General features: G+C 40.0%; 1 protein-coding gene and 1 long non-coding RNA gene across 4 annotated transcripts; both read left to right on the top strand.

Annotated features, from left to right (window-relative positions):
- Nucleotides 1-6,934: 6,934 nt before the first annotated feature.
- Nucleotides 6,935-14,532, top strand: LOC121891061 (homeodomain-interacting protein kinase 1-like). 2 transcript variants are annotated; one of them, XR_006094022.1, is made up of 10 exons: nucleotides 6,935-8,431; nucleotides 8,613-8,795; nucleotides 9,007-9,185; nucleotides 9,373-9,496; nucleotides 9,698-9,805; nucleotides 9,936-10,004; nucleotides 10,120-10,266; nucleotides 13,700-13,929; nucleotides 14,086-14,169; nucleotides 14,487-14,532. XR_006094022.1 is itself a non-coding variant. In XM_042403794.1 (8 exons), the coding sequence occupies exons 1-8, from the start codon at nucleotides 8,207-8,209 to the stop codon at nucleotides 10,685-10,687; spliced, it is 1,350 nt and encodes a 449-aa protein (XP_042259728.1). In that variant the 5' UTR covers nucleotides 6,935-8,206; the 3' UTR covers nucleotides 10,688-13,560. The 2 variants fall into 2 exon arrangements, 1 of the variants encoding a protein (XP_042259728.1); XM_042403794.1 differs by lacking the exons at nucleotides 13,700-13,929; nucleotides 14,086-14,169; nucleotides 14,487-14,532 and adding an exon at nucleotides 10,375-13,560 and having other exon boundaries at nucleotides 10,120-10,268.
- Nucleotides 14,533-15,658: 1,126 nt separating this feature from the next.
- Nucleotides 15,659-19,596, top strand: LOC121891062. 2 transcript variants are annotated; one of them, XR_006094024.1, is made up of 6 exons: nucleotides 15,659-15,758; nucleotides 16,268-16,407; nucleotides 16,493-16,536; nucleotides 16,813-17,935; nucleotides 18,669-18,731; nucleotides 18,939-19,596. It is a non-coding gene; the product is annotated as an uncharacterized LOC121891062 (long non-coding RNA). The 2 variants fall into 2 exon arrangements; XR_006094023.1 differs by having other exon boundaries at nucleotides 16,813-18,731.
- The last annotated feature ends 4,986 nt before the right edge of the window (nucleotides 19,597-24,582 follow it).

Here is a 24,582-nt window from a genome sequence, read left to right as displayed (position 1 = left end):
ATGCCAGAAATCAGCCAGATTGTTGATGTTTTAGACATGAATTGGGCATCTTGACCTCAAACTGCACATCAAACGACAACTGATCTGGCAGAAATTTAGCACAATTCTAAAATAAGTTGGGGGCAACCAATTTAGCCTCAATCTGACCTCCACAATATTACATGCAAGATTTAGTGGAAAAACTAATTCTGTAAATCTCTCTGTAAATCTGTCCTCCAAACTAAAAGACAAAACAGGTCCCTTGTTTTTTTTGTTCTGTCACCCCTATTGTCAGGACGACATTGTTCGTCACATGTGACCATTACTAAAATGACTTATTTGACTGTTTTCAGACCTGGCACTGCTATGGTTAAGGTTTGGTAAGATTTAAGTAGGCTACAGAAACTACTTGGTTAGGATAAGGGACATATCATCGTCATGGTTGAAAGAAACCAATGTTGACTGTTGACAGGTATCGATATAGATATATCGATACAAACAGCCCATTGTCAAAGTCACACACTTTTTTGACCTGTTGGTCCAGCCCAAGGTTTCCTGGTGCTGTTAGAATGTTGTGCTACTAGTGCCTTCGGTCCTGGAGGTACAAATGTTCGTTGACAAAATTTGCTCTGCCACCACTACAAGAGGTCTTTGTTAAGCAAATGTTAAGATAGTTTGTATTATGCCAGGTTCTGACGACACAATATTTTTGTCTGGCAAGATGTCTCTGTGTCAAATGAGGCGATTATAGTCATAAATTCTTACTGTGATTTACTGAGACTGAGAATACAGACTACATGTTGGTACCATACCAATCATAGCTTCCCATCTTTCCTGACCTTCGTGATGTCACTGGAGGAAGGTGCCAGGGTCCGATTTCCAGGAACATGAATGTAAACAAACAAAGGTGTCCGATGCAGAGTGTATGATACTGGCTCTCTGGTTGCCATAGCACCACAAACCTTTCATCTGTTTCACAGTTCCACCTTGCAGCATGAGCAGCACTAACAACATAATTTCTCCTTCACTTCAGTATGTTTATCGTTCTTCATGGAAAAGCACTATGTAAACCTATTGGTCAACGTCACGGAACACACTGTGGAAGTTGTCATACAAGGTGAGAGAAGGTTATAAAAAAAGACATGTTAGTCTTTTTGTTGGGACGTCGTGAGGCGTCCCAGATGCCACATCAGTTTTCGTCCACCATGATATACTACACAGGACAAAATGATCGATGGTCGTGCCAGATCCCTATTTTCGGTCCTGGTGCCCTATGTCTGTCGGGTCAGGATATAATTGGGATGATATTGTCTGAACCTGGCATTACACATTTGAACAAACCACTAATCCTATTATTTTTCTACTGAGGACAGTCTCAGAAAATAGTATTTATCTATTGGAGCACTTTCATACTGTACATGAATGTTAGAGTCCTAAGAACTAGAGCAACAGAGCACATCACTCTTCTTAAAGCTGCAGCCTGGCAGTTATAGAATAATGCGCTAGTAATAATTAATCACTTAATGGCTTATGGCCAAATACATTTGATACACTTGAAAAATATGAATCCAGTAAGCCTCTTAGATCTTAAGGAGGCAGTCTAGCCAATAGCTGCAAGTCAGAACCTAAACCCAGTGAAGCTGCAGTTAGCTACTGTGCAGCACACAGATAGAACCAATATCTTGATAATAAGCATATTTTAGCTTTAACTACAAATCACCTATACTTAAAAATGAGCCTGTAGGAGAAACAAGACGTCATTAAATTTTCATTATATTTAAAGCCTAGTGTGCCAGACAAATGTTTAAATCTGAGACAAAACCCTTAAATTTATACATAATGAGCTGCCCCAGACACTATGACAGTTTTCTAATATGTCTGATGCTATTGTAATGAGTTGTAGTTGGAGCACCTTTAAGACAAGATTGTAAGTTTGAGTGTAAAGTCAACCCTAACTTACACTTTTTAACTGAATGTATCACTTTTTTGGTTTCACTCTGTCTACTTAAGCTAGTTGACTGCAATTAATACATTGTCATGAAGAGTGAAGTTTCATCTAGCATATTATTCGAGTATGGGACAAAAAGACTACTACTAAATAGTGATGGAAATTACAGAACCTAAAATAACAAGTTTTACTTAAAGTCCACACACGTAGTCCACAGCTATGCTAGCAGCATTTTTTTCTAAGTTAAGGTCAGGACACTAGCATGCTTACAATGCCAACATGCTGCTGTTAAGCAGGTATAAAGTTTACCATGTTTACCATCTTAGTTTAGTGTATTAGCATGCAAATATTTGCTAATTAGTACAAAACACTCTACAGCTGATGGGAATGTGACTAGTGTTACTGGTATTTCGTCATAAACTTTAGTGCTAAACACATTACAATTTTGACCTTTTGAAGGCACTAAATGAAAAGTCATGGATTATTCATGATAATTCAATTGTCGAGAAATTTCATTAGAAGAAAAACATATTAACCTGCTGGTGATGCTAGAGGTGAAGTCAGAAGATCACCATGATCAGCTGGATTCACTATCTGGGGATCTTGAACGTGTACAACATCAACACAAGTGTGGAAAACCTCCATTTTAGCATAAATAATTCTGTCAATAAGTCTGTCAGGTCTCTGCAACTTCCATTTCATGTAATAAGAGAAAATAACTAATGTCAAGGGAAGGCAGATAATCAATCTAAAAACAGACATTTTGAGAAACAGTCAGCAGTAATGTAGAGTGCAGATTATTTGAATTGAACTGGTTATGGTATGCTAAATCCTGTCCTCCAGACAGGATTCAAGACTGATCTACCTGCACCAGCTTAAACCATTAAGCTTTATAACAAGTGGCACTGATCTGCTTCATCCTCTTCCTTTGCCCTGCAGCTGTGTGAGGTCAATCAGGAGGCTAATATCCTTCTCTTATTGGGCCACCCAGCAGGCCTGAAATTACATTTCATCTCCACTGTTCAACAGTCACCACAGCCTCAGGACAAGACAAATTATATAAGCCGTCGCTGTAATGCGAGTGATATAAAAGGTGCGTGTGAATACATAATTGTACATTCTTGCATCTGGATGTTGTTGTGCATAAAAATGAAGCAGATGTGACAACTGGTAAAAGTTATAAAAGAGCACAAACAGTCACGCAGTTAAAGAGAGGGAGGGAGGGCGAGAGAAGCAGATAAAGAGGTTAGGGTGGATGGAGGAGGAGAGGGAAAAGTCGAGTCAGAGAATATAGTGTAAGTCACATTTCAAACTGTTGTGGCTAATTTTAAAACTAGGAATGACTGTGCTGTGTTTCAAGTAAGTGCAAGTCAAGGACTTCCTTTACAGATAATATAGGTTGCATGGCATGCATGATATTGTAACTGCCTGTTGCTAATTGCTTTGCATGGACATTTTGGTGCCCTAGTCCCTGAGGGGTCTGATCTTCTGTAATAGTTCAAAAAAAATTTAAACCTTTTATTTATTCCCTGTCACATCATATTCTTATATTAATTATATTCATATTAATTATATTCAGGATATGGGACATTAGAAACCAGGATATTCATATTCCTGTATGACACTAACATTTGGTTACTGATCATCTGAGCAGCAGTGTCTTTGACTTCTCCACATTAAGCAGTCATTTCTATGCTGAAGTGCAAGTATTATTGGTATGAGACTTTCATTTTTTAACCAACAGCAGCAGACACCTGCAAAATATCATTGAACTAGATGCAAAACAACACCCTGCTCACATCGCTCGCTGCTGCTCGCCGACTGCTGCTCATATAATTACTCTGAAACTGAAACTACTGATTGCTGTATATATTTTGTGGCTGTGCTACTCATATCACTGTGCCTAGACACCTGTTATTCAAAATGCTTTGATTGATCCTGATTGACTCAGGGCACTCTTACTTTATTTTAAAGGTGCCAATTGGAGTTTTCTTGTAAACAAAGAAAGTTAAGTGTCAATTCACCAATCCTGACCAAAACGCATTGTGTGTGTCCTTGAGGCGTAATGATAACGTTGAATGTATTTTGTTCCTCATAAAACATTTAAAAATGTCCTGTATGTTTTGAAAGCTGCATTGTTTACCTGCATGTTCGGCTAGCAGTCTTCTTCCCTGCCTTTTGTTACCACTGTGCTATGTTCATGGAGAATTACCGCCACCAACTGTCAATCACTGGAATAGTGTGACCTGGGACCAGACACAGGTACACACCTGTTCAATAAACCTTCACATGTATGGTTTGACGACATGTGGTCCTTGCAACCAACTGAGAAGATTTTTCCATCGGATGTAGGATGTTTTTTGTTTTGTTTTTAGCTGTGTGATATAACAGAACAAAAAGACATAGGAACATAAGACAAGGCAGCTGAACAGTTTCAGAACATAAAGACATTAAGACAAAACAGCAAAACAATCAATATTGAATTGGGTGGCTGATTTTGACAAGTTCAGGTAGTGTTTGTGACGTGACATGTAGGGCTGGGTAAAGTGATAAATAATAATAATAATGGCCATAATAGTAATAAACTTATTTATATAGCACTTTTCAAAAACAGGTTTACAAAGTGCTTCACAGACATAAAAACAAAATACACAATGCAATTACATATCGAAAAGTTACAAGGCAATAATAAATGGAAACAAAGGTAACAGACCATGAAAAAAATCTTGAGAGAAAATAAATGAGCAAAAGCATTAAAAAACCAACCTCTAATTAAATGCCATTATATAAAAACGACTTTTTAAAAGAGGACACTGAGGTAGCTTGTCTGATTTCCAGAGGAAGGTTAATTCCACAATTGCAGAGTCCTTTATACCTTTCTACCCTCTGTCTCAAGCCCTGCCCTGGGGACTGAGAGCAACAGCTGGTCCACAGATCTAAGAGAATGAGCTGATGTCTGTGATGAGAAGGTTGGTGATGTAAGATGGGGCAAGGCCGTTCAGTGATTTAAAATCAATTCTAAAAACCACAGGTAACCAGTTCAATGAGGTGAGAATAGGGGAAATGTGATCATATTTTCTAGTCCTTCAAAGAACCCTAGCTGTGGTATTCTGTACAAGTTGTAGGCGGTTGATTGATTTTAGGAGCAGTCTGACAAATAAGGAGTTGCAGTAATCGAAATGGCTAGAGACAAAAGCATGAATGAGTATTTGAGCATCACTGAATGAGAGGAAAGATCTAATCTTTGCAATGTTCCTGATTTGAGCAATAGCTGATTTGGTGATTTTGGTGACATGTTTAGAAAAATTCAGGTCTGAATCAAAGATTACACCCAGATTTCTGGCTCATGAATGCACTGCAAACCCTGGGATACTAAGGTCTTGCTTACGTGTGTGTGCGCTTTGGGCCCACCACCACTTCAGGTTTATTATTCTTGACCATTTAAAAATTATTGGACATCCAGGATCTAATGTCTGCAAGACAGGTTGTAAGTGAGGTAACTGAGGTGAGGTCTGATGGACTTATAGATAGATATATTTGTGTATCGTCTGCATAAAAACGGAAGGAAATAGTGGAGTTGCGGATAACTTGCACCAGTGGTAACATGTTAATGGAAAACAGTAAAAGACCAAGAATAGACCCTTGAGGAACAACGCAGGTGATATCTGAGTATCTGGAGCAGACATTTCCAATTGAAACAGAGAAAGTTCTGTTGCTCAGGTAAGACTTAAACCAGTCTAGAGCAGTCCCAGTCATGCCTATGCAGTTTTCTAGTCGAATAACTAATATTCCATGATCAACTGTATCAGATGCTGCAGAGAGGCCTAAAAGTACCAGAACAGTACAGCAGCCAGCACCAGAGTTCATTCTAATGTTGTTTAAAACTTTTAAAAGTGCATGATGAGTGTGAAAACTGGATTGAAACTTTTCGAAGATAAATGAAATAAGCTGAGAATAAATTACTTTCTCCAGCACTTTGGCAAGAAAGGGTAATTTGGAAATGGGTCTAAAATGATTAAGATTAGTGGTGTCAAGATTTGTTTCTTTTGAAGGGGATGAACAATGGCTGATTTAAAAATTGGAGGTACAATCCCTGATGATAGAAATTTGTTAAAAATTGCCAAAATATCTGAGGATAAAAAGGCAGAAACCTCCTTTAAAAATCTAGTAGGTAAGACATCACAGGGAGAGGTGGAAGATTTCATGCCATTAATCATCCTCAGTAAATCTGACTGGGATACCAGATAAAAGGAATTTAAAAACTGATATGCCTCACAGTGTGGTAAAATAAGCAGAGATGGCATAATCTGGGCTCTAATGTTGGAAACTTTATTGACAAAAAAGGCACGAAAAGTCTCACACCTCTCAATTGAAGAGACTCCTGTGGAATTAGGAGGGCGGTGGATAAGAGAGTTAATGGTCCTAAAAAGTAACTTGAGGTTGTAAGGATTTGCAGCAATAAGATGAGAGACGAATTTTATACTCTTTATACTCTTCCTTTACAGTGTTATTAAACTCTTTTAAAGCTCTCTCATGGCATTAAAATCACATCTTAAATTGGAAGCTTTCCATTTCCACTCAGCACGTCTACATGCCCTTCTAATGCTCCGAACACAGTCATTAAACCATGGAGATGGTTTTGTTGAAACAGGATGGGCTTTGGACAATTTAACAGGTGCTACAGTGTCTAGTGTAGTAGCACAACGTTGCAAAAAATTAGCAGCCAGCTCCTCCACAGAGCAGGAAAAATCTAGCGGAACAAGTTGCTGTGAAATTTGATAGGTGTTGCAGAAATTCTCACAAGTCTGTGGAGTGATGGGTGTAAAGTGACAAGGGCCTCTCAGTATGTTTTATAAGAGGAAGACTAGAGAGTAGCAACAAAGAAAAGAGAAAAAAACAAGGTAGGGAGAATAATAAATAATTGTAATAATAATAATAACAATGATAATAATAATAATAATAATAATAATAATAATAATAATAATGAAAATGGAAGATGCAGGCAATTTGAGTCTTGTGGGGTTGTAATTGGCAGTATCCATCCTGGAAGTGTAATCATATTAGGATTTTGTTATTCCTTAGGCGTTTTGAGGGAGTTGATGCAGTGGACCACCCCAGACCTGTAGGAGGGATCTGGTCCAATGTTGGTTGCTGATGTTCTTTCTTTTCATTGTTGGTTGTTTAGTTTCTTTGTCTGACCAGCCCAATCTTTGTCCTTATTATTTTTTTTATTTAGTTTCATTTATTAATTTATATTTTCTTGGCAGCTGATGCAAGGTCCGCTTCTCTCCTACTTCTCCTTGACCTGAGCGCTGCATTTGACACTGTGGATCACACTATCCTCTTATGTTGTGTTCACACCAAACGCGAAGCAAATTTTCGCCTTGCGTTACTCATGCAAGATTGAAAGCAGAAACATATGTTTTTATTCGCGTAATTTGCGCAAGTTTGGCTGCGGAATCATTTGTGCTTATTCTCCCCAAACAGCCAGTGATGTTACTGAAGCTCAGCCTGCCTGCCACCTCAGTCCTCCTGCTAACAACATTCATACCGATACTTCATCTCTGTTCATTTTGCTGTGATAAACTGCATTAACCCACAAAACTCCCCCCACAAATCAGTTTATTTACTTCACTTCCCAGACGACAACTACAGACCTTAAAGTGGTATGAACCCAAAATAAATAAATAAAAAAATAATTGCAATAAACAAATCAAAAGGATGCCGCAATTACTACAACATGATGCCGATTTGTACAAAGTCTAAATTTATCCTTTGTCAGGTCTGTCCACAAGACGACAAGCAAACAACTTTCAAAATGCTTATTTTCTGAATGGAGTTCCGATCGATCAGTTATGCTTTGTCAATATTGTAGCTGCTCCATCCACACAAAGTAATGTCATCTAAAGGCATAAATACAGCAGCGACACGTTTAAACACATAGATATCTACTAGTTTAAATTTAAAATTATGTAAAGTCACCGGCATTTAGTAGGTTGTTATTGATGATAGCAGCCGGGGGGGGGGTGTGTGTGACTCTGGTGTTAGCTCCAGTTAGGTTGAGATGCAAGACTGAAGATAAATCAGTTTAAAAGTTAAAAAAATAAACTCCTCCCGCCGGTAAACGGTGTGTGTGAAGTGGTCGTGGGGGGCAGTGGGGGAGAGTGGGGGACAGAGGAGGACGGGTGTCTGCTGTCCTCCTCAGGGCGAGATCTCTTACATCAATGTAATGTACGTCATTGTTTTTATGCTAATCTATGATTGGCCAAGACACGTAAAATGATGTTCCAAAGGAGGCTGTCCTCCCTAACCAATCAACAACCAGAATGCGATATTGACATCGCATTGGTTTCGTCATCTAATTATAGGGAAACCCACTTCAAGAAATACAAGATCTTGAAAAGAGTCGGAGAGGGCAGCTTTGGACATGTATTCAAATGCGTCCACACAGAAACTGAACAGATTGTTGCCATTAAAGAAAAGTGTTGGGCTTTGGACAATGAGGTAGGACTCTAGTTGATTTTGATTTTTACAGATTTTGCCAGAGAAGATATTTAGTCTTAGTAAAACTCTGGTAACAGCATTCTTAATGAGCTGCAGTTATTTAATTGCTTCAAGATCAATGTGTCATTTACATTTTTGTATGAGTTGGACTAACAATGCCAAACTTGTTTTGTATCTCCAGGCATGTATCCTAAAAAAAATGATGGAAAAAAAGCTTGACAAATGTAATATTGTCAAGTTCTGTGATGGATTTTTGGGGAACCGATGTCTTGTCTTTGAGAACTTAGATATCACCCTGGAGGGGTTCCTCTCAGAAATAAAGACCGCCATGCGTCTCCAAGATGTCAGAACAATCATCCAACAGGTACGCCATTAGCTGGACAACAAAAGTCAACACTCAGTCTGTGGTCAATCCTCCATTGTAGTTATGTTGTTTTTTTATTGGATTTGCCTCCATTTTTAGTATTGAAAGCACTTCATAATTAAATAATAAATAAATCATTTTGGGTTCAGAATTTTATGTTGCAAAACCTTTTGAAATAATAGGCTCACATCTTGTCATTTATTATTTGCAGATGGCCGTAGCATTTGATGCCCTGAAGAGCATCGGAGTGATCCACACCGATGTTCGCACCAATAACATCATGCTGGTGGATCGTGTCAGACCATTCCGGGTGAAGCTGATTGGTTTTGACATGGCTATTCCCAGCCACAAAGCCAAGAAGAGCATGGTTGATCATGGCAGTTTCTACAGGTGAGGTCTAGCTCTGTATGTGCATGTGTGTGTGTTACCTGTCCATACCTGTATGAGCTGTTGAGTGATTATCTGCTGTGATGACTTTGTACTACTGCTATTATTACATTATGTGCTACATTGTGCTTTAATCATTAAAATATGACAATGTTCCTCATTTTTTTCAATGCTTTTACTCCACATTCAGAGCTCCAGAAATTATGTTGGGATTACCATTTTCTGAGGCCATTGACATGTGGTCGCTGGGCTGTGTGATGGCAGAAATGGTTGTGGGCTCAACACTGTTCCCGGGGAGGAGTGACCATGAGACGGTAACTAATTTACTATAACTGTACTGGACTTTTTGCTTTTCATTGCTAACAGATGAAGTAGTGCTGTAATCTTTCTTAAAGAGCCATCGTCAGTTTGCATCCTTATAAACCAGCTAGTTTATCATTATTATTTCAACTGTACCAGAGTCTCAAAAAAAAGAAAGTTGAATATCTTTATGTGATATTGTGTTTTGTTTCCAGCTACGGTATATCATTGACATCCTGGGTCCGCGACCAGACCACATTATTAAGGAAGGAAGGAAATCAAGGGAATACTTCCAGTCGGATTCCCAACAATGGAGGCTCACGGTACAAAACCCCTTCTTTGACTTTTCAAATATTTTATCCTTAACATATAAAAATAATACCTTCCAATATTTTCCCTCAGTTCATCAGTTGAATTTATTGAGAAATACATGTATCTAGAACTTTCTTTTAGGAATTCTCGGTATGGTGTAAGACTGATGACAGGTCCTACTCATTCCGGTCCCTGGATGAAATAATAAAGGTAGGTCATTAAATAGGCACTAGCTGCTGAAAAGTGACGTCATTGATTGCCTTTTCATAATTTAGGAAGATGACTCAAATATTAGGTTAAATTTTTCAATTATTTCCTAAACTAGATGTGTCTGAAGAAAGTTAGAAGATCAAGGGAGTGCATCAACCTGTTAAAGGCCATGTTCCCGTGGGATGGGAGGGAGAGGATTACCCCCAACAAAGAACTCACCCATCCGTTTATTACCAGGAGCTACCGTAACAAATATGGGCATGTGTGTGTATATATGTGTGTTATGTGTTTGTGTTGATTTACATATTTGCATACACATGGGATTTCTGTTTGTTGTCCATAAACATAACAGTGTAAGTTTCTCTTGTAGCAAAAAAACTCTGGAGACTGCATCAAATGAACCCGGCCCAACAGACACACCCAGCAAGAACCAGGAAGCTGAACCTGAAAGCAACGAGGTAGCCGAACCCAACTTGAACCAGGAAGCTGAACCTGGAACCAATGAGGTAGACGAACCCAGCATGAACCAGGAAGCTGAACCCGGAACCAATGAGGTAGACGAACCCAGCATGGAGGGAGATGATGAGATGGATTCTGGGGTAATGTACGCCGCACAGTGCCAACAGGTGTCATCATGGTTCAGCCTCTACCTCCTGCATTCAGTCTTCCACCGGTGGAGCTGATATCCTGTTTGCGAGAGGCACAGGCTGAACCTGGAACCAACGAGGAAGAGGAGGGATACTGGAGTGCTATATGCCGCATAGCGCCATCAGGCGTCCTTATGGTTCAGCCATGTTGTGCTTGTGCTCCGGTTCCCGCTCCCGACCCCACCCCCGCTCCCGCCCCCGCTCATGCTCCGGCTCCTGGCACTGTTCTGGATGACACCAATAACCTGGATAGAACAGATGACAGTGAGCCGAAGAAGAAGAAGAGTAACGGCTTCAAACGTTTCTGCTCCCGGTGGAAGAGGACATTTTGTTCATGCTGCTGCGTGAATGTCGTGGAGGACTGAAGCTCTCTGTGAAGGCTTTATAGCAAAAACAATATAAAGCTTTTGTAGTTCTTTATATGGGCAGCATGGTGGTTTAGTGGCTAGCACTGTGGCCTCACAGCACAAGATGGCCGTGGTCTTTTCTGTGTGGAGTTTGTATGTTCTCCCCATGTCTGCGTGGGTTTTCCACAGGGTGCTCTGGTTTCCTCCCACAGTCCAAAGACATGCATTCTAGGTTCATTGGAGACTCGAAATTCTCACTAAATCTGACATCATCTGAAATCTGGATTCAATCAAGGTTACAATCTTGCCACAGAATATAAAATACTAAATACTGTCAAAAGTTAAACATTGTTTGAAAATACAAGAGTCCAGGAAAAATAGTCAAAAAATTTCTTCACACATTTAACATATTAAATAATCTCACATCTTAGCATCTGATATCTTCCTTTTTCTGGGCAAAATACAAGAAAAAATAAATCTACAATAATAATTTGTCCAACTTCTTATGTGTTTCTATAGGAATCTGAACTGCATTATGTTTGAAATAAATCAAATTCGGATATCAATTTTTATTTAGTTTTTTTTCCTGGAGCTGCCTTATAGTGTTGCAATATATATATTACTAACTTCCTTACTTGACGGTTAATTGAACACAGTAGCTTGCAACAACTAACCATAATTTCCAATGAAGTTGCCAGTTATCAAACCTATGAAACCCTTTATGTGCTTTACCCATTATTGATGCTTTCAAAACATCCCTGACTCCACCCAAGTAAAATAGGGTCGGAGAAGCTGATGGAGGAAATGAAAGAAAGAAAAGGTGAGGAGAGGAGCAGAGGGGACACCTGGTTTATTTTCCAAACTTGGCTCCAGCTATGGCTCCTGCTCCAGCTCCAGCTCCAGTTCCTGCCCCCGCTCCGGCTAGCACTCACTCCCACTCCCGCTCCAGTTCCCGCTCTGGCTCCCGCCCTCACTCCGGCTTTAGCACTCACTCATGCTCCTGTGCCCGTCCTGGCTCCGGCTCCGGCTCCGGCACCCTCCCCCGCCCTCACCTCAGCTCCGGCACTCACTCTGGCTCCAGCTCCGGCTCTAGCACTCACTCCCACTCCCCCTCCCGCTCCCGCTCCAGCTCCTGCTCCAGCTCTGGCTCTAGCACTCACTCCCACTCCCGCCCCCGCCCTGGCTCCGGCTCCGGCTCCTGCTCCGACTCTAGCACACTCCCGCCCCCGCTCCGGCTAGCACTCACTCCCACTCCCGCTCCCGCTCATGCTCCGGCTCCTGCCACTGTTCTGGATGACACCAATAACGCCACATAGTTAACACACAGTGTGGGATCGGCCATCTGTTGACAGCTGTGGCTAAAGTGCATGTGTGTGAATGAGTGTAGGTATGGTATGTATCTTACAGTAGCCGACCATGGGGCCTTCAGTGGTCTCACACACACGTGCGCGCGGCTCTTGCTCCAGCTCTAGCACTCGCTCTCGCTCCCACCCCCTCTCCAGCTCCTGCCCCCGCCCCCGCCCCAGCTCCAGCTCCTGCTCCGGAATATTAATTTAACATGTTCAATGTTGTCGTCTTTTGTCTTGCTGAAGTTTACAGACTTTTTGCACCTTATTTGCGAAGTATTCCAACTGGGACACGCAGAAGAAACAGGACGCCAACACTTCCACCAACATACACACAGACATTCTGCTGTCTGATTCATAAACACAGTACAACAGTCCCACAGAGGGCTGAAAAGGAACGACTTCAAGGTATAGGGTTGGGAGAAAAATGCCTCACCTTTTGAGGTAAGCATGTATCTCACTAGGTTGTGTTGAAAGATTTGTGGTCACACACCATACTGGCAGAAATGATTGTTTTAAGGTTCTTGTTTTCACATATAGAGCTCTACATGGTCAGACAGCTGTTGTGTACATCTCTGACCTGCTCCATCCTTATATTACCAGTAGGTCACGTAACTCTTCTGAGCAGAGCTTACTGGTTGTCCCACTTGCACTTGTCTAAAAACACAAGGTGATCATGTCTTTGAAGTTGTGGCACCATCATTGTGGAACACTGTTCCTATAGACATAAGATCAGCATCTCTGTTAACACCTTTAAAAAGCAGCTGAAGACTCATTAATTCAAACTGGCCTTTGTCTCGCCTCATAGTGTCTAGTGTTTGTATTTTGGTCTGTTGTTGCTTGTGTTTTATTGTTTGTTTCTTTTACTATATCTTACATTATACTATTTTGTGGTCTCATTTCATTAATAATTTTACTCTTGTGACCTTGCTCTGTGCTATATTAAATAAACTTTACTGACTTACTTACATTGAAGCTTTTAAACCTACAATCTGCAATATTTTTATGTGAAAATGTACTTACATTTTGTTGAAATGCAAGAAAAAAAATCAGAATGGCGGTCATTATATGTTGTCACTCCAAACTGCTCTTATCCTCCGTAAATCCCCATATCAAAACACACGGTGCTTGAACCAAGCATTGGTTCCTATATGTCAACATACTGTGTATATGCCTATAAAATGGAAAGTGGGTAAAAGCACACTATGCTCATTAAGGCAAGTCTTTGAATTGTAATGTAAAAGACAAAAAGAAGTGCTCTCTAGCTAAAAGATAATTTTCAAATCCTTGTGCTCAGTACTTGTTTTGAAACAGAGTATGAATATTTATGCCAAGTATTTTTCTTTTTGTGCTAGGTAACCAAGAAAGCCCTAGCGAATTTATCAATTTCATCCTGGCTGCATTTCCAAAACTGAGGAATGGGTTTTAGCTGTTGTGGATCTCGGGGACTACGAGGAGCCATCATCTCACACTTATTCCCTGTCCCAGTGAGGGATACACAGTCAGGCATTTAAAGGACCCAGGGAACATGGTACACTATGCCACACTATACATCTGGCCCCTGCAGAGTTTGAGGGTGCATAATGTAAGAGGACATTTATTTTAATTTTCATGCTGTTAATTTGCTATTTTGCTTGCATTTTCTGTATCCATCAAATGAATGCTATGATAATCATATTTTTGTGGGGATAACCTGTGATCAGTTATTGTGTAGAGTAAATGTAATTGTCTTCATTTATAGCAACCGACTCCAAGTACCAGTAGGGCTGAGGTTGGACACCTGATGCCATGTCTTCACTGTGGGGAGGAATTTCCCTTTTCACAGGTAAAAGGTCACAGTGAAGCCTGTTCAAGGTATTGCATTCAGTGTAAAAAAACAACCAAAAAAAACCCTTTTTTAACATCAAACTGGTAATGATAATAATTTTAATTTATTTTTAATTAGACCAGAATCAAAAAAGTACATATTAACATAATTAATAGAGCTGGGGCTAACGTTAGCTGAGAGGCTAGTGGAGTGTTACCCGCAGCATGGCCTGAGGGAAGCACAGCCAGCTAGCCTCTGCTAGCCTCCTAGCTAACGTTATCCCTGGTTCTGCATGTGGATCCAACCAGAGCACTGAGCCCCGGTCTGTTATTCAGGTTAAAGTGGGAAGAAGCAGCGGGTCTGACGGGCAGCTTGAGTGAAGTGGAGCCTGCGGAGGAAGCACCGGGACTGTCAGGGTGAAACAGTCTGTGGAGGGAAGCACAGTCAGGTGGCGGAAGAGATGGCAACAAATCAGCCTCTTATAATCAGCAGAAATGGCAGACTGGGCCGTAAAGTATACCCCCCGCAGCCCCCGCAAGATGACCGGTTTTTCCACTTTTTTTTCATGAAGGCTGGGGTCACCTTCCCCTCCAGGCCTTTTTCTGCAATGAACACTCTGAAACACAATTTCACAATGTAGGAAAGGTTTCATACAGTGTATAAGAATAGCTAAATAATATCTCCACAAGATCAAGGATCTCATGTCCTCGTCCGTCCCTTGTAAGACCAGATTATATAATGTTATAGACATCAGATAAAACAGAAGCACAAACCTTGAAATATACTGCCGATACGCCGTGTCCGTAGCTGATACTGGCTCTATTCACTGGCTATCTAGTGAGCTAAGCCTCTGACCACACATCTAATACTAGAATCCTCTACAGTGAAGACGACAATTTATCACACATATACACCACAACGTCAAAATGTGCAGCTGTTAGCTATTTAGCAAACAGCATTAGCATTCGCGTTATCGTTCGCGGTACCAAATCATTACAGACTGCTAAATTAACAAATTGAACCGATTGCTTATATCCGACAACAGTATAGTGGTGCTTAGTGCAAAAAAACACGTGTAACTTAACATTTGTACAATGCAGCGACGTTCACGGTCAAACAGTCCTTGGCCACCATTTCCACTTTGAAAAGTGGCCCCTCCCCTTCCACCACATAGCCAAGATGGTGACCGTTGAGGATGAGAAGTGTCCATAGTTCCACACTCAACTTCTTCACCGTGTTGAGTACACCATCCGGGTACTCATAGTGCACTGCATTTTGCCATACTTCTCAGTGTGAACGCACTTATGCACTCAAAATGTTAAATGTACCCAGATAGCAACTGACTCTGGACCGAATCCGCCTCCAAACCGGCAGATCCGTGTTACAGTCTCACCGGTTTTACATCCCCGTGCCAGATACGGACCGCGTACAGGCTGACGAGTGGGTGTGTCAGTTAGACTCGCAATCAGTCAGCAGAGTCAAAGTAGTTACGGGCCAGATCCGTTTTTTTTTCTTTTTCCTTTTGTTCAGTTGTATCAGAACAGACCAAGGAAAAGCAGGAGACCGTTGGCGGCTTTTCTTCCAGCGTTGGAAAATTTTTTATTACGGTAAGGCGAACAATGTTGTGACAAAACAGTATTTAAAATGGTTTTATACCTCTTAACATAATTTCAGAAGGTTTTGACTTCCCATTTAAGCTTGCTAATAATTTTATATCGGCAACGGCTAGCTTTTTAGCCGGGCTAGCTTACTTAACTAGCTAAGTTAGTTAGAATTAATAATGAATAAACAACTCTGTGTTTGTTATTAGTGATGTTACAACCAATGTCGCCCACAACTTGCTTTTCATCCGCATCTTACTGTCTGTTAACGTTACGTTAGCTGCTCATATAGCCAGTAGCATATAGGCTAACGGCTAACCTTGAGGCTAACTGCTAACATCCGTAGATGTTGCATAATCTGTTTATCACTTAATTGACCCATTGGCCACTTTTTTCACCCCTCTAAAGCAGCTATCAAAACAGTGGGTCATTAGAATGGCTAAGTGGAAAATGGAGAATTTCGGTCGCTAACAGCTTATCTGTCTTACAATGTGATGGACATTCTCTCTCAACAGGGGCTGTAAGGAAGAACCAATCTGCGAGCAGCGCTCCAGATAGTGAGATAGACTCACGTACCATCAGGTGGTTTAACTTGGCATCTGACCGGGGAGGTGGCCGCAAAGACCGTGCCAAGACTAAAGAAGCATTAACCACGGTAAATTTCAGATAAAGCATTGTGCTAGTCTTTTGCAGCAGCACTTACGTTTTGTGTTTTTAATTTCACAATTGGTTGTTTATAGGCATCACAACATTCCACTTAGCAGCAGCGGCTGACTTCATAAAGGTACTGTATATTTTACATATATTTTGCATTCTTGATTACTGTGGCAGCCGCACTAAACACCGATACTGAGTGTCAGTGGTTTTCTTTTTAGCACCGTTAACATACAAACATTTTAAGTAGTGACAGTACACATAGCCTTTTGTTTTTCCTACAGCACACACTTTATGTTTTGACAGTTTGCTAATTTGTATGCACGCATTTTAGTTAACATTCTGTCATTTCTTGCTTGCTTTAAATTATGTTCTAACTTTTTGTTTTTCATGGATCCAACAAAAGAAGTGGCACGAGGAAGTGGAAGGGACAGCAGGCAGTGGGAGAGGTCAAACTTAATTATTTGAAGTTTTGTTTGTTTTTTTGTTTGTTTTTTTTTTGGGGGGGGGGGGGGGGTCACAGTTTGGTTGTGAATAATGTTGGTATTGTTGCTATTAAGGTTAAGGTTGTTAGTTAATTGTTTATTCCTGTTAATTGTTCATTATGCTGTTTTACTTTTCTGTTGTGATCTTTGTATTTTGAATTTGAATTTTAAGATTATATTAATTTGTAAATAAATAACAATGTTTTATGCTACACACCTGGTGTTCTTGAGCCTTACTGCTTGGTCCCTGACAATTACATTAGTTATGCTTCTGTTACACTCTAAATTACGGGTTTAAAAGGACTTCGTCTCTTCTTCATATGCCATATGCTATTGTCATATGACATAATTACACTATTTTATATTTACTCAGTTTACACTCAACATGCACAGGTAAACCCAAGTGATGTCATGTCGCGCTTCATTCACTTTTTTCTGGAGTTAATCCACCGTGAGTAGAGTACACTTCATTACAGATTTTGACTGATGAGTGTACAGTGAACGACCAACAAAGCAGCATCTCCTGTCATAACTTATGATTTCTGTTTTTTGTTTTTTTTTTAAACAACCAGTTATGATGATGCAACCACAGTTCTAGAAATTTATATCCAGAGATACTTTTATTAGTTTGAATTTAGTTATGGAAAAGATAAAGGTTAGCCCAGAACTAATTCAGATACAGCAAATATTTGAACAAAATGGCTAGAAAGTGATCCGATTTGGAGCTGGCCGAGTGCCGGCCCAGATAAGAAAGGACGCCGGCCCGGGTCCATTTTACAGATCTGGCCCAGAATTTATGGAAGCTCTGGGCCGTATCCAGTACAGAACTGAACCGGATCTGGCCCACCTTCGGACAAATGACTACAAAATAATCTCATCTGTTCTGGAGCTGGCCCGGTGCCGGCCCAGAAGTGAAAAAACGGATCTGCACCGTTATTGGCCTGTTGTGCCAAAGGACACCGGCCCGGGTCCGTTTTACAGATCTGGCCCACAACTTATGGAGGCTCTGGGCCGGATCTGGGCCATATCATTTTTGCTATCTGGGTAAGTACAGAGGTATGCGATTTGAGACACACCAAGAGAGAGGGAGAGAGAGTAGTTGGCAGTTACACGTTTAGTTTGGCAGCAAGTGCATTTAGTGCTAAATTACTTAGCAGCAAGATGGGTGCTAGAAAAAAGAGGAAAGGTGGAGCAGAGAGGGGAAGCGAGAGAGAAAGAAGGGTAGATAAACATGCTAGCTAGCTAACGTTTGCTAGCTAGCTAACGTTTGCTACCTAGCTAACGTAAATAATGTTACTGATGCATCATCATTGTTCCCTGTCAATGTTAAAGCAGCCAAGAAACTGGACAATCAATGGTAAAAGTGGTAGTTCCCTTTCTGATTTCCTCAAAAACATTGATGGCATAATTAGCATATCTAGTCTAATTAATGTGGTCAATATTATTTGAAAATTCATTCATTTTGGTAAAAATCAGTGAGTTCATACTTTGAGCTCATAATTTAAAATTATTGAGACAACACAACGTCTTCTGTCACACTATTCAGGCTATTGTAATTTATTGAAACTTACAGATTTATGTTATTTAGCCTAATGTTTGTGTTGGTTAAAGGGCTATTTTAACCTTTGATGGATAACTGTTAGTGTATATCAGTAAACTGAGGAGGGTATTGTGCTCTTGCTCTGTTCTTTGACTAGGTGGAGACAGTTGTTAACTGTATTATATTGGTACATTAAAAGATATGGTGTGCTGTGCTGTTGCTTGTTTCTTTTTGAAGGTGGAGAGAGTAGCATCGGTGCCACAGTAGCACAGAAGCACACTACTTCAGAGCAACCTGCAGGTACAAGACAAAAATCAAATGTATACAGTTCAGGGTATTTTAATGAAAAAATAGCTTTAAACAGGTGTACTCAAACTTCTGGTGGGTGTATAGCAGTAAACTGAATAGGGTATTGTGCTCTTGCTCTGTTTTTTGAATAGAGTGGTTAACTGTATTATATTGGTACATTAAAAATATGGCGTGCTCTTGCTTTTTTTCTTTTTCAAGGTGGAGAGAGCTGCATGTGGCCACATTCATTTAGTAGTATAAACGCAATGTGTCCTGGGCGACATTGAAGGACTGCCTACTCAACTGACATCCTCTATTTTCTGGCAGACTAGACACAGGATCCTCCGTCCAAAGCTGTTCAACTTGTTTGATAACAGGATAAATATTTCATGTGAATTAAAAACATAACCCACGTCCCATTTTTTGCTGTTTTTCCTGTTTCCCTAACCAGTTTCCCTCTTCAAATCGACAATAAGAATAGATATTAAACCATTAATTTTTCGCTCGTCTGTCTAAAAAAATATGTCAGAAGCTAAATGTTGCTGGATAGTCTCCTCTGTCCTGTCAAGTTGCTGCACTGCTCGACATAATGGAGCTCGGGATTTATCAGGACAGCTGCTTTGGATGTGTAGAAGAACACTTAGAACAATTAACATTAGATCCTGACCCGTGCTGTTGGTATGTCAGAGATTTAAATAATCAATGAAGTAATGCTGTTGTGTCTTGTGTGTAAAGGCGCACAGTGTCTGAATGGAGAGCTACGGGGAGATCGCTGCATAACGGATTCGGACCCCCGGTCTGGTTAATAACGAACAAATTTGGTCTTTGAAAACGGAAATGATGTCCGTGTTTATTTGCATATAGAGCGGGGAATTGAGATTGGATCACAAGTGGTCACTCAGGACACATATGGAGACGCATGTTAATGCCAGGTGTAAACAGACATACTTAAAGCTGTCCACTTGTGATCGGATCACCCAAGACACATGTTAATACCAGGTGTAAACAGGGCCGTAGTGTTGTGTCCCTCCTTGATGATAACTTTGGTTCTATTTGAGGTTCGTAACAGTACGTTGTACTAAGCAGTTGTTGGCTCATTAGTTTGTTATTCAAATTTTCAAAAATTTTCCTAGCGGGGGACCCCCAGACCCTCCATTTAAAAAGTGGTCTGACTGGAGCTATATATTTGACACTATATTTCCCGGCCTGAATGATTTTCTCAGTCCAGCCCTGCTTAGGGCTTATTGCTTCAGCAAGCTTGGCTCTGTTAAATTTAACAATATATTAACAGAGGTTTTCCTCCAACAGTAGAAAACAGTTCAAGACTTAATCTATGATATTTAAATTATTTTTAACCAATAAAATGTTTACTGTTACAAACATTTTGAATGCAGGACTTCTACTTTAATAAAGTTCTTTCACAACATGACACTTAATGTCACAAACTGAACATGGCACTTACCATGATGATGGAAATCCCATAGAAAAATGGCAAAGCTAGCAGAGTTAGTGTTACACTATTTAACTTAAAGCAATTACTAGATGTGTACACAAAACGGTCTTTATGAACCCATAATAACTTTTAAGCATTTCCAAACAAACTATAAGACAAGGGAGCCTTGGGATTTTAAAACTCCTGTAGTCTGAAGCCGGCATAGGCGCTTTAGATTGCCCCAGATGCAAACTAACCTAACGCCAGGCTCCGTTATTCAACGGTAGACCGTTCTTTCACCAGCACCAAGCAGATGAGCTATGTTGTAGACAGTCAAACCTGCTAACAAATAATTCTCCACACCTTCCATGGGTACTTCATGGGATGGGTGCCCAATTGCTCCACTGCTATGGGAACTTTGCGCTAGTTCAAGACTCAATCGTTGAGCCACTTCATTCAAGTTTCTGAAAACTATAGGGTCAATCTCTGTGTCTGTAGTTTCAGACAAGTCTGTCAAATTTTCCAAATGTATCTCCACTCAAAATTGCATGGAGTCCGGACAAACATTTTCAGCCATGTCGCCCAAAATTCTTAGACCTCTTGCAATTGTTAGCCAGTGTATATCCATTTTTAGTCGCATATAGCTCCTCCTTGTCATTTCTGGAAGGCTGCGGTGAGGAGCGGGACAAGTACAATTGATTAACCAATGGCTGTTAAGTGACACTCCCTTCATTATCATATGGGTGAAGAAATACAAGAATAAATAAATACAGAAATAAATAAACAGGGAAATGAATAAATAGGGAAATAAATGAACAGAAATAAATGTAAACATAAAAGAATAAATGAGGAAATAATTAAATATGAAAATAAATGAATACAGAAAAGAAGTAATTTGATATATTTATTTTTATATTTCTGTGCATATTCATTTTCAAATTAACCTGCACATTTATTTGATAATTGAGCCTTTTATTTCTACATTTCTTTCTTTATTATTTCATTCATATATTTATTGAGCCAATTATTTATTTTTGATTTTGGCAGTTTCAGTCCTTCATATTTTTTGGGTTGTGGGTAAGTAAAATAATATATAAAACATAAAAAATGCCCTAAACCTTAACTCAATCCTTCTTACAACAGCACCATATAGTCTACTCCCCAAATCGTGTGCAATGTATTTTAAGTATTTATAATGTTTTTCTTATGTGTACAGCACCTTGAGCTACAACTGCTATTTGAAAAGTGTTATACAAATAAATAAACACAAACTTACATAAAACAAACATCTTAAAAATGCAGGCGATGTCCATGTCTGATAGTAACCAGGCGACGTACAAATTAAAAACCCTCTTGCATTTTATACACGGTCCAGCCATATAGCCATATACTAAGTTTAGACCTAGTCTTGTTTTTAGTCATTTTGATGAGCTGATCCTTCAACCTCATCGTATTAAGGTCATTACACAATGAAATGATGTAGGAATATGTTTACCTCTTACACTTTTATACGAGAGAAGAGTGATGAGATGGTCCAGAAAGAACAGTATGGTGAGTTCAGATTATAACATTATTCTGCACAATACCTTCAAGTCCTCCTCTGCTGATGCTGTCTAACTGAGAAGTTTGGTGAACAGATGTTTAGAGCTGTTTACTTCTCAGAAATAACCCATCACTCCACCCCCTGAAGTCATAAATACTGAAGACCACTTATGCGTTAGTGCAGCTTGACCAGCTTGAAAATGTGTGTGTGTGTGTGTGTGTGCACTCACATCTGTGGTATTATTTGTGTGTGAAAGTAGACTGAAGGCCCGGGGAAACTCTAAATCATCAATGTCCAACTTCTTTGGTTGTGCATTATTTTCTTGTCTGTTGCCCTCCACTGTAGAAACCTCTAGCCTGCTTACAGTAGTGTATATAGGAACTCAGCAAAGGGAGGCTCTGGAACTTGTCCAGATTAGATAAGTACATCAGTTACAGTGACTGTGAGAAGGATCTGTACTGTCAGTCATGCCTGGTTAGCACACTGGAGCCTACTGGGACTTCTACCATCACTATCTCAAAGTCAGCCATGTCTCTTTTCCTCTGCTTTTAATGAGTCTGCAGTTATATCTGCTGTATTCTGCTCTACAGTACAGGGATAAAAGTAAAAACTCAAAGAAGAAAAAAGATCACAAACTATCCAACAACCCAAAACTAATATCATAGCAAGACAGGTCAAAAAGCTCAGCTGTAGAACAAAAGAAACGTGATTTGCATCCACAGTTTCACATTGCTTGCCTTCTGTTTGTGTTTTAGACTTTTGGTTTGTGTTTATTATTTAGCATTTGTTTGTCTGAGGTTTGGTCTGCAGTTCTTAGGTTTGGTTTGTGTTTTTGAGTTTCAGTCTACATTGGGAATTCTGTGTGGTGTGGTTTTACTGCTATTTTATTTGTTAAATTAACTGTCCCCTACTCAGGAATGCAAACCAAAACTCAGTAATGTAAACTTAAATTAGTTCACATTCTTTCCACATTTTAGCTCTGTCATATTTTGTAGTGATACGAGTTCTCGGTCGCTGTTACTGTTGTTTGGTTTGAATTTGGCCAAAAATAATTCCATAGATCCTTCCACCAGGTGGAGATGATGCTTTTGATTTTTTTCATTACATAACAGAAAAAATAAAACTGGGGAAATCAATAACATTGAGCATTCAGCATCATTCAGGTGTTCCAATGAGCCAGCATGTGCATTATTGTTTTTGGCTATCCACATGCCTCCTGTGAAAAGAATTTTTTTGCTCTGATTTGCTGTTTAGACTAACCTTAACCCACTAAACATGATGATACTTCTGGTAAAATTAAGCACTCCAAAACTCTACTTGCAGTGTATATTTGTGCCAGATGGACGGGTCTCTATTTAAATTCAACACACACAAACAGGTTATTCCTATCCTGTTGTGTAAAATAACAATATTTAAAACACTGTATGAACCAATGTATACACACAGTGTATACATTGGTTTGTGACCATGTATGTAACACAGTGACTGGTGAGCACATATGTATCTAAATAAAAAGGTTAAGTGCCACCAACGGCTGCTAGATGCTCCAACTGAGTCCCATTCAAAAAGCCTCAACTTCTCTCTAGAAATACTAAGTTAATCATTTTTTTCAACAAGTCATTATGGTCTCAATCTAAATCTAAATTCAGGCCCTCTAATAAGTGTGCTGGTGGTCATTTTGGAAATTATTGCTCCATTAATAAGATTTGAATACTCATAGTAGCTTTGATGTCTGGCATGTGAGTGTTGATTGACAGCTGTGATTGACAGTTGGCTCACCTGCTGCTCTCCTCGGCTGCAGAACTCACACTGAGTTGGACTATTGTTGCAATATTTCGATAAGTTGTTACTTGATAACAGTACCTGCCCTGTTAGCACAATTCAGCTAAAAAAAAAACATCAGCCAAAGTGTGCGGCGCTCAGTGTTCCCAGTAAGCTAGCGTTAGCTTGGGTCCAAGGTAGCAGGGCATGTTTCCAGAGCGTGAAGGGCAAAACCCTGCATTCATTAGGAAGGTCCTGGCTCCATACAGGAAAGAAGGTGGTGACCATAGACTGCAACTCTGCGCTTCTAATGAACGCAATGGGAGACATCACACCCTGCAATGTCTGTCTTTATATACAGTCTATTATATCAGCCCCATTTCCATCTGGTATTAACATGTTATCTGTATCTGAATAAATTATCTGGATAATGACATCTGATCCATGAGCATTTGCATTTACACCTGGTATTAATTAGCACTCTTGTTATCATGATTCTACCCATATTGTGATCATATATCAATATGCAAAATAGGTAGGAGTGGCTGGCAGGAGGTCAAGAGAGGCAATGATTTTTGGCACTTTTTTTTTTTATAAGAATTTGTTAACGCTGTATGGAATGCATTTACATCTGCTGAAATCCGATCACAGTGCGAGCCTGACCACCTTGACCTGAACTCAAGAGTGCATGTACAGTACACCTCTCATAAATATGTGTATTTCCTTATCCAGATAGGATGTCGTGTCTGGTAAGGGGTTTACTTGTGTGGCACAAGGGCTAATAAATATCAGTGCACGTTATGGGGCAGGGGATATGCACTCTGTCATCTCTCACAGGCAGACCGTCTGCGATAGAGCAAAAGAGCAGGCAAAAAAAGGAAAAGCTAGTCTCTTTCAGTCTATCAACAAAGCACTGGAATACAGAATTGGCATCTCAACCGATGTGTGGACAGACAGCTTCAATATCAGATCATATACAGTGCTGACATGTCACTTCGTCATAGAAGACTGGAAACTGAGTTGAGTTGAGTGATTTCAACTTTACACTTTGACGCATCAATAAAGAAAACTGCCACAAACATACATGAACAAATCAGCAAGGACCTTTTAGAAGTTGGCATATCAGC

Source organism: Thunnus maccoyii, chromosome 23, assembly GCF_910596095.1.
Source record: "Thunnus maccoyii chromosome 23, fThuMac1.1, whole genome shotgun sequence".
Taxonomy (NCBI): Eukaryota; Metazoa; Chordata; class Actinopteri; order Scombriformes; family Scombridae; genus Thunnus; species Thunnus maccoyii.
Note: the sequence above shows the minus strand (reverse complement) of the source record. Positions and strands in the feature narration are given on the sequence as shown.

What these genes read in the sequence shown, in the direction of transcription:
- LOC121891061 (XM_042403794.1), top strand. Translation starts at nt 8,207, where the DNA reads ATGATGTTCCAAAGGAGGCTGTCCTCCCTAACCAATCAACAACCAGAA. An exon ending in CCCTGGATGAAATAATAAAG is followed by an intron (nt 10,005 to 10,119) that starts GTAGGTCATTAA and finishes TTCCTAAACTAG; the next exon opens with ATGTGTCTGAAGAAAGTTAG. An exon ending in CGTAACAAATATGGGCATGT is followed by an intron (nt 10,269 to 10,374) that starts GTGTGTATATAT and finishes TTTCTCTTGTAG; the next exon opens with CAAAAAAACTCTGGAGACTG.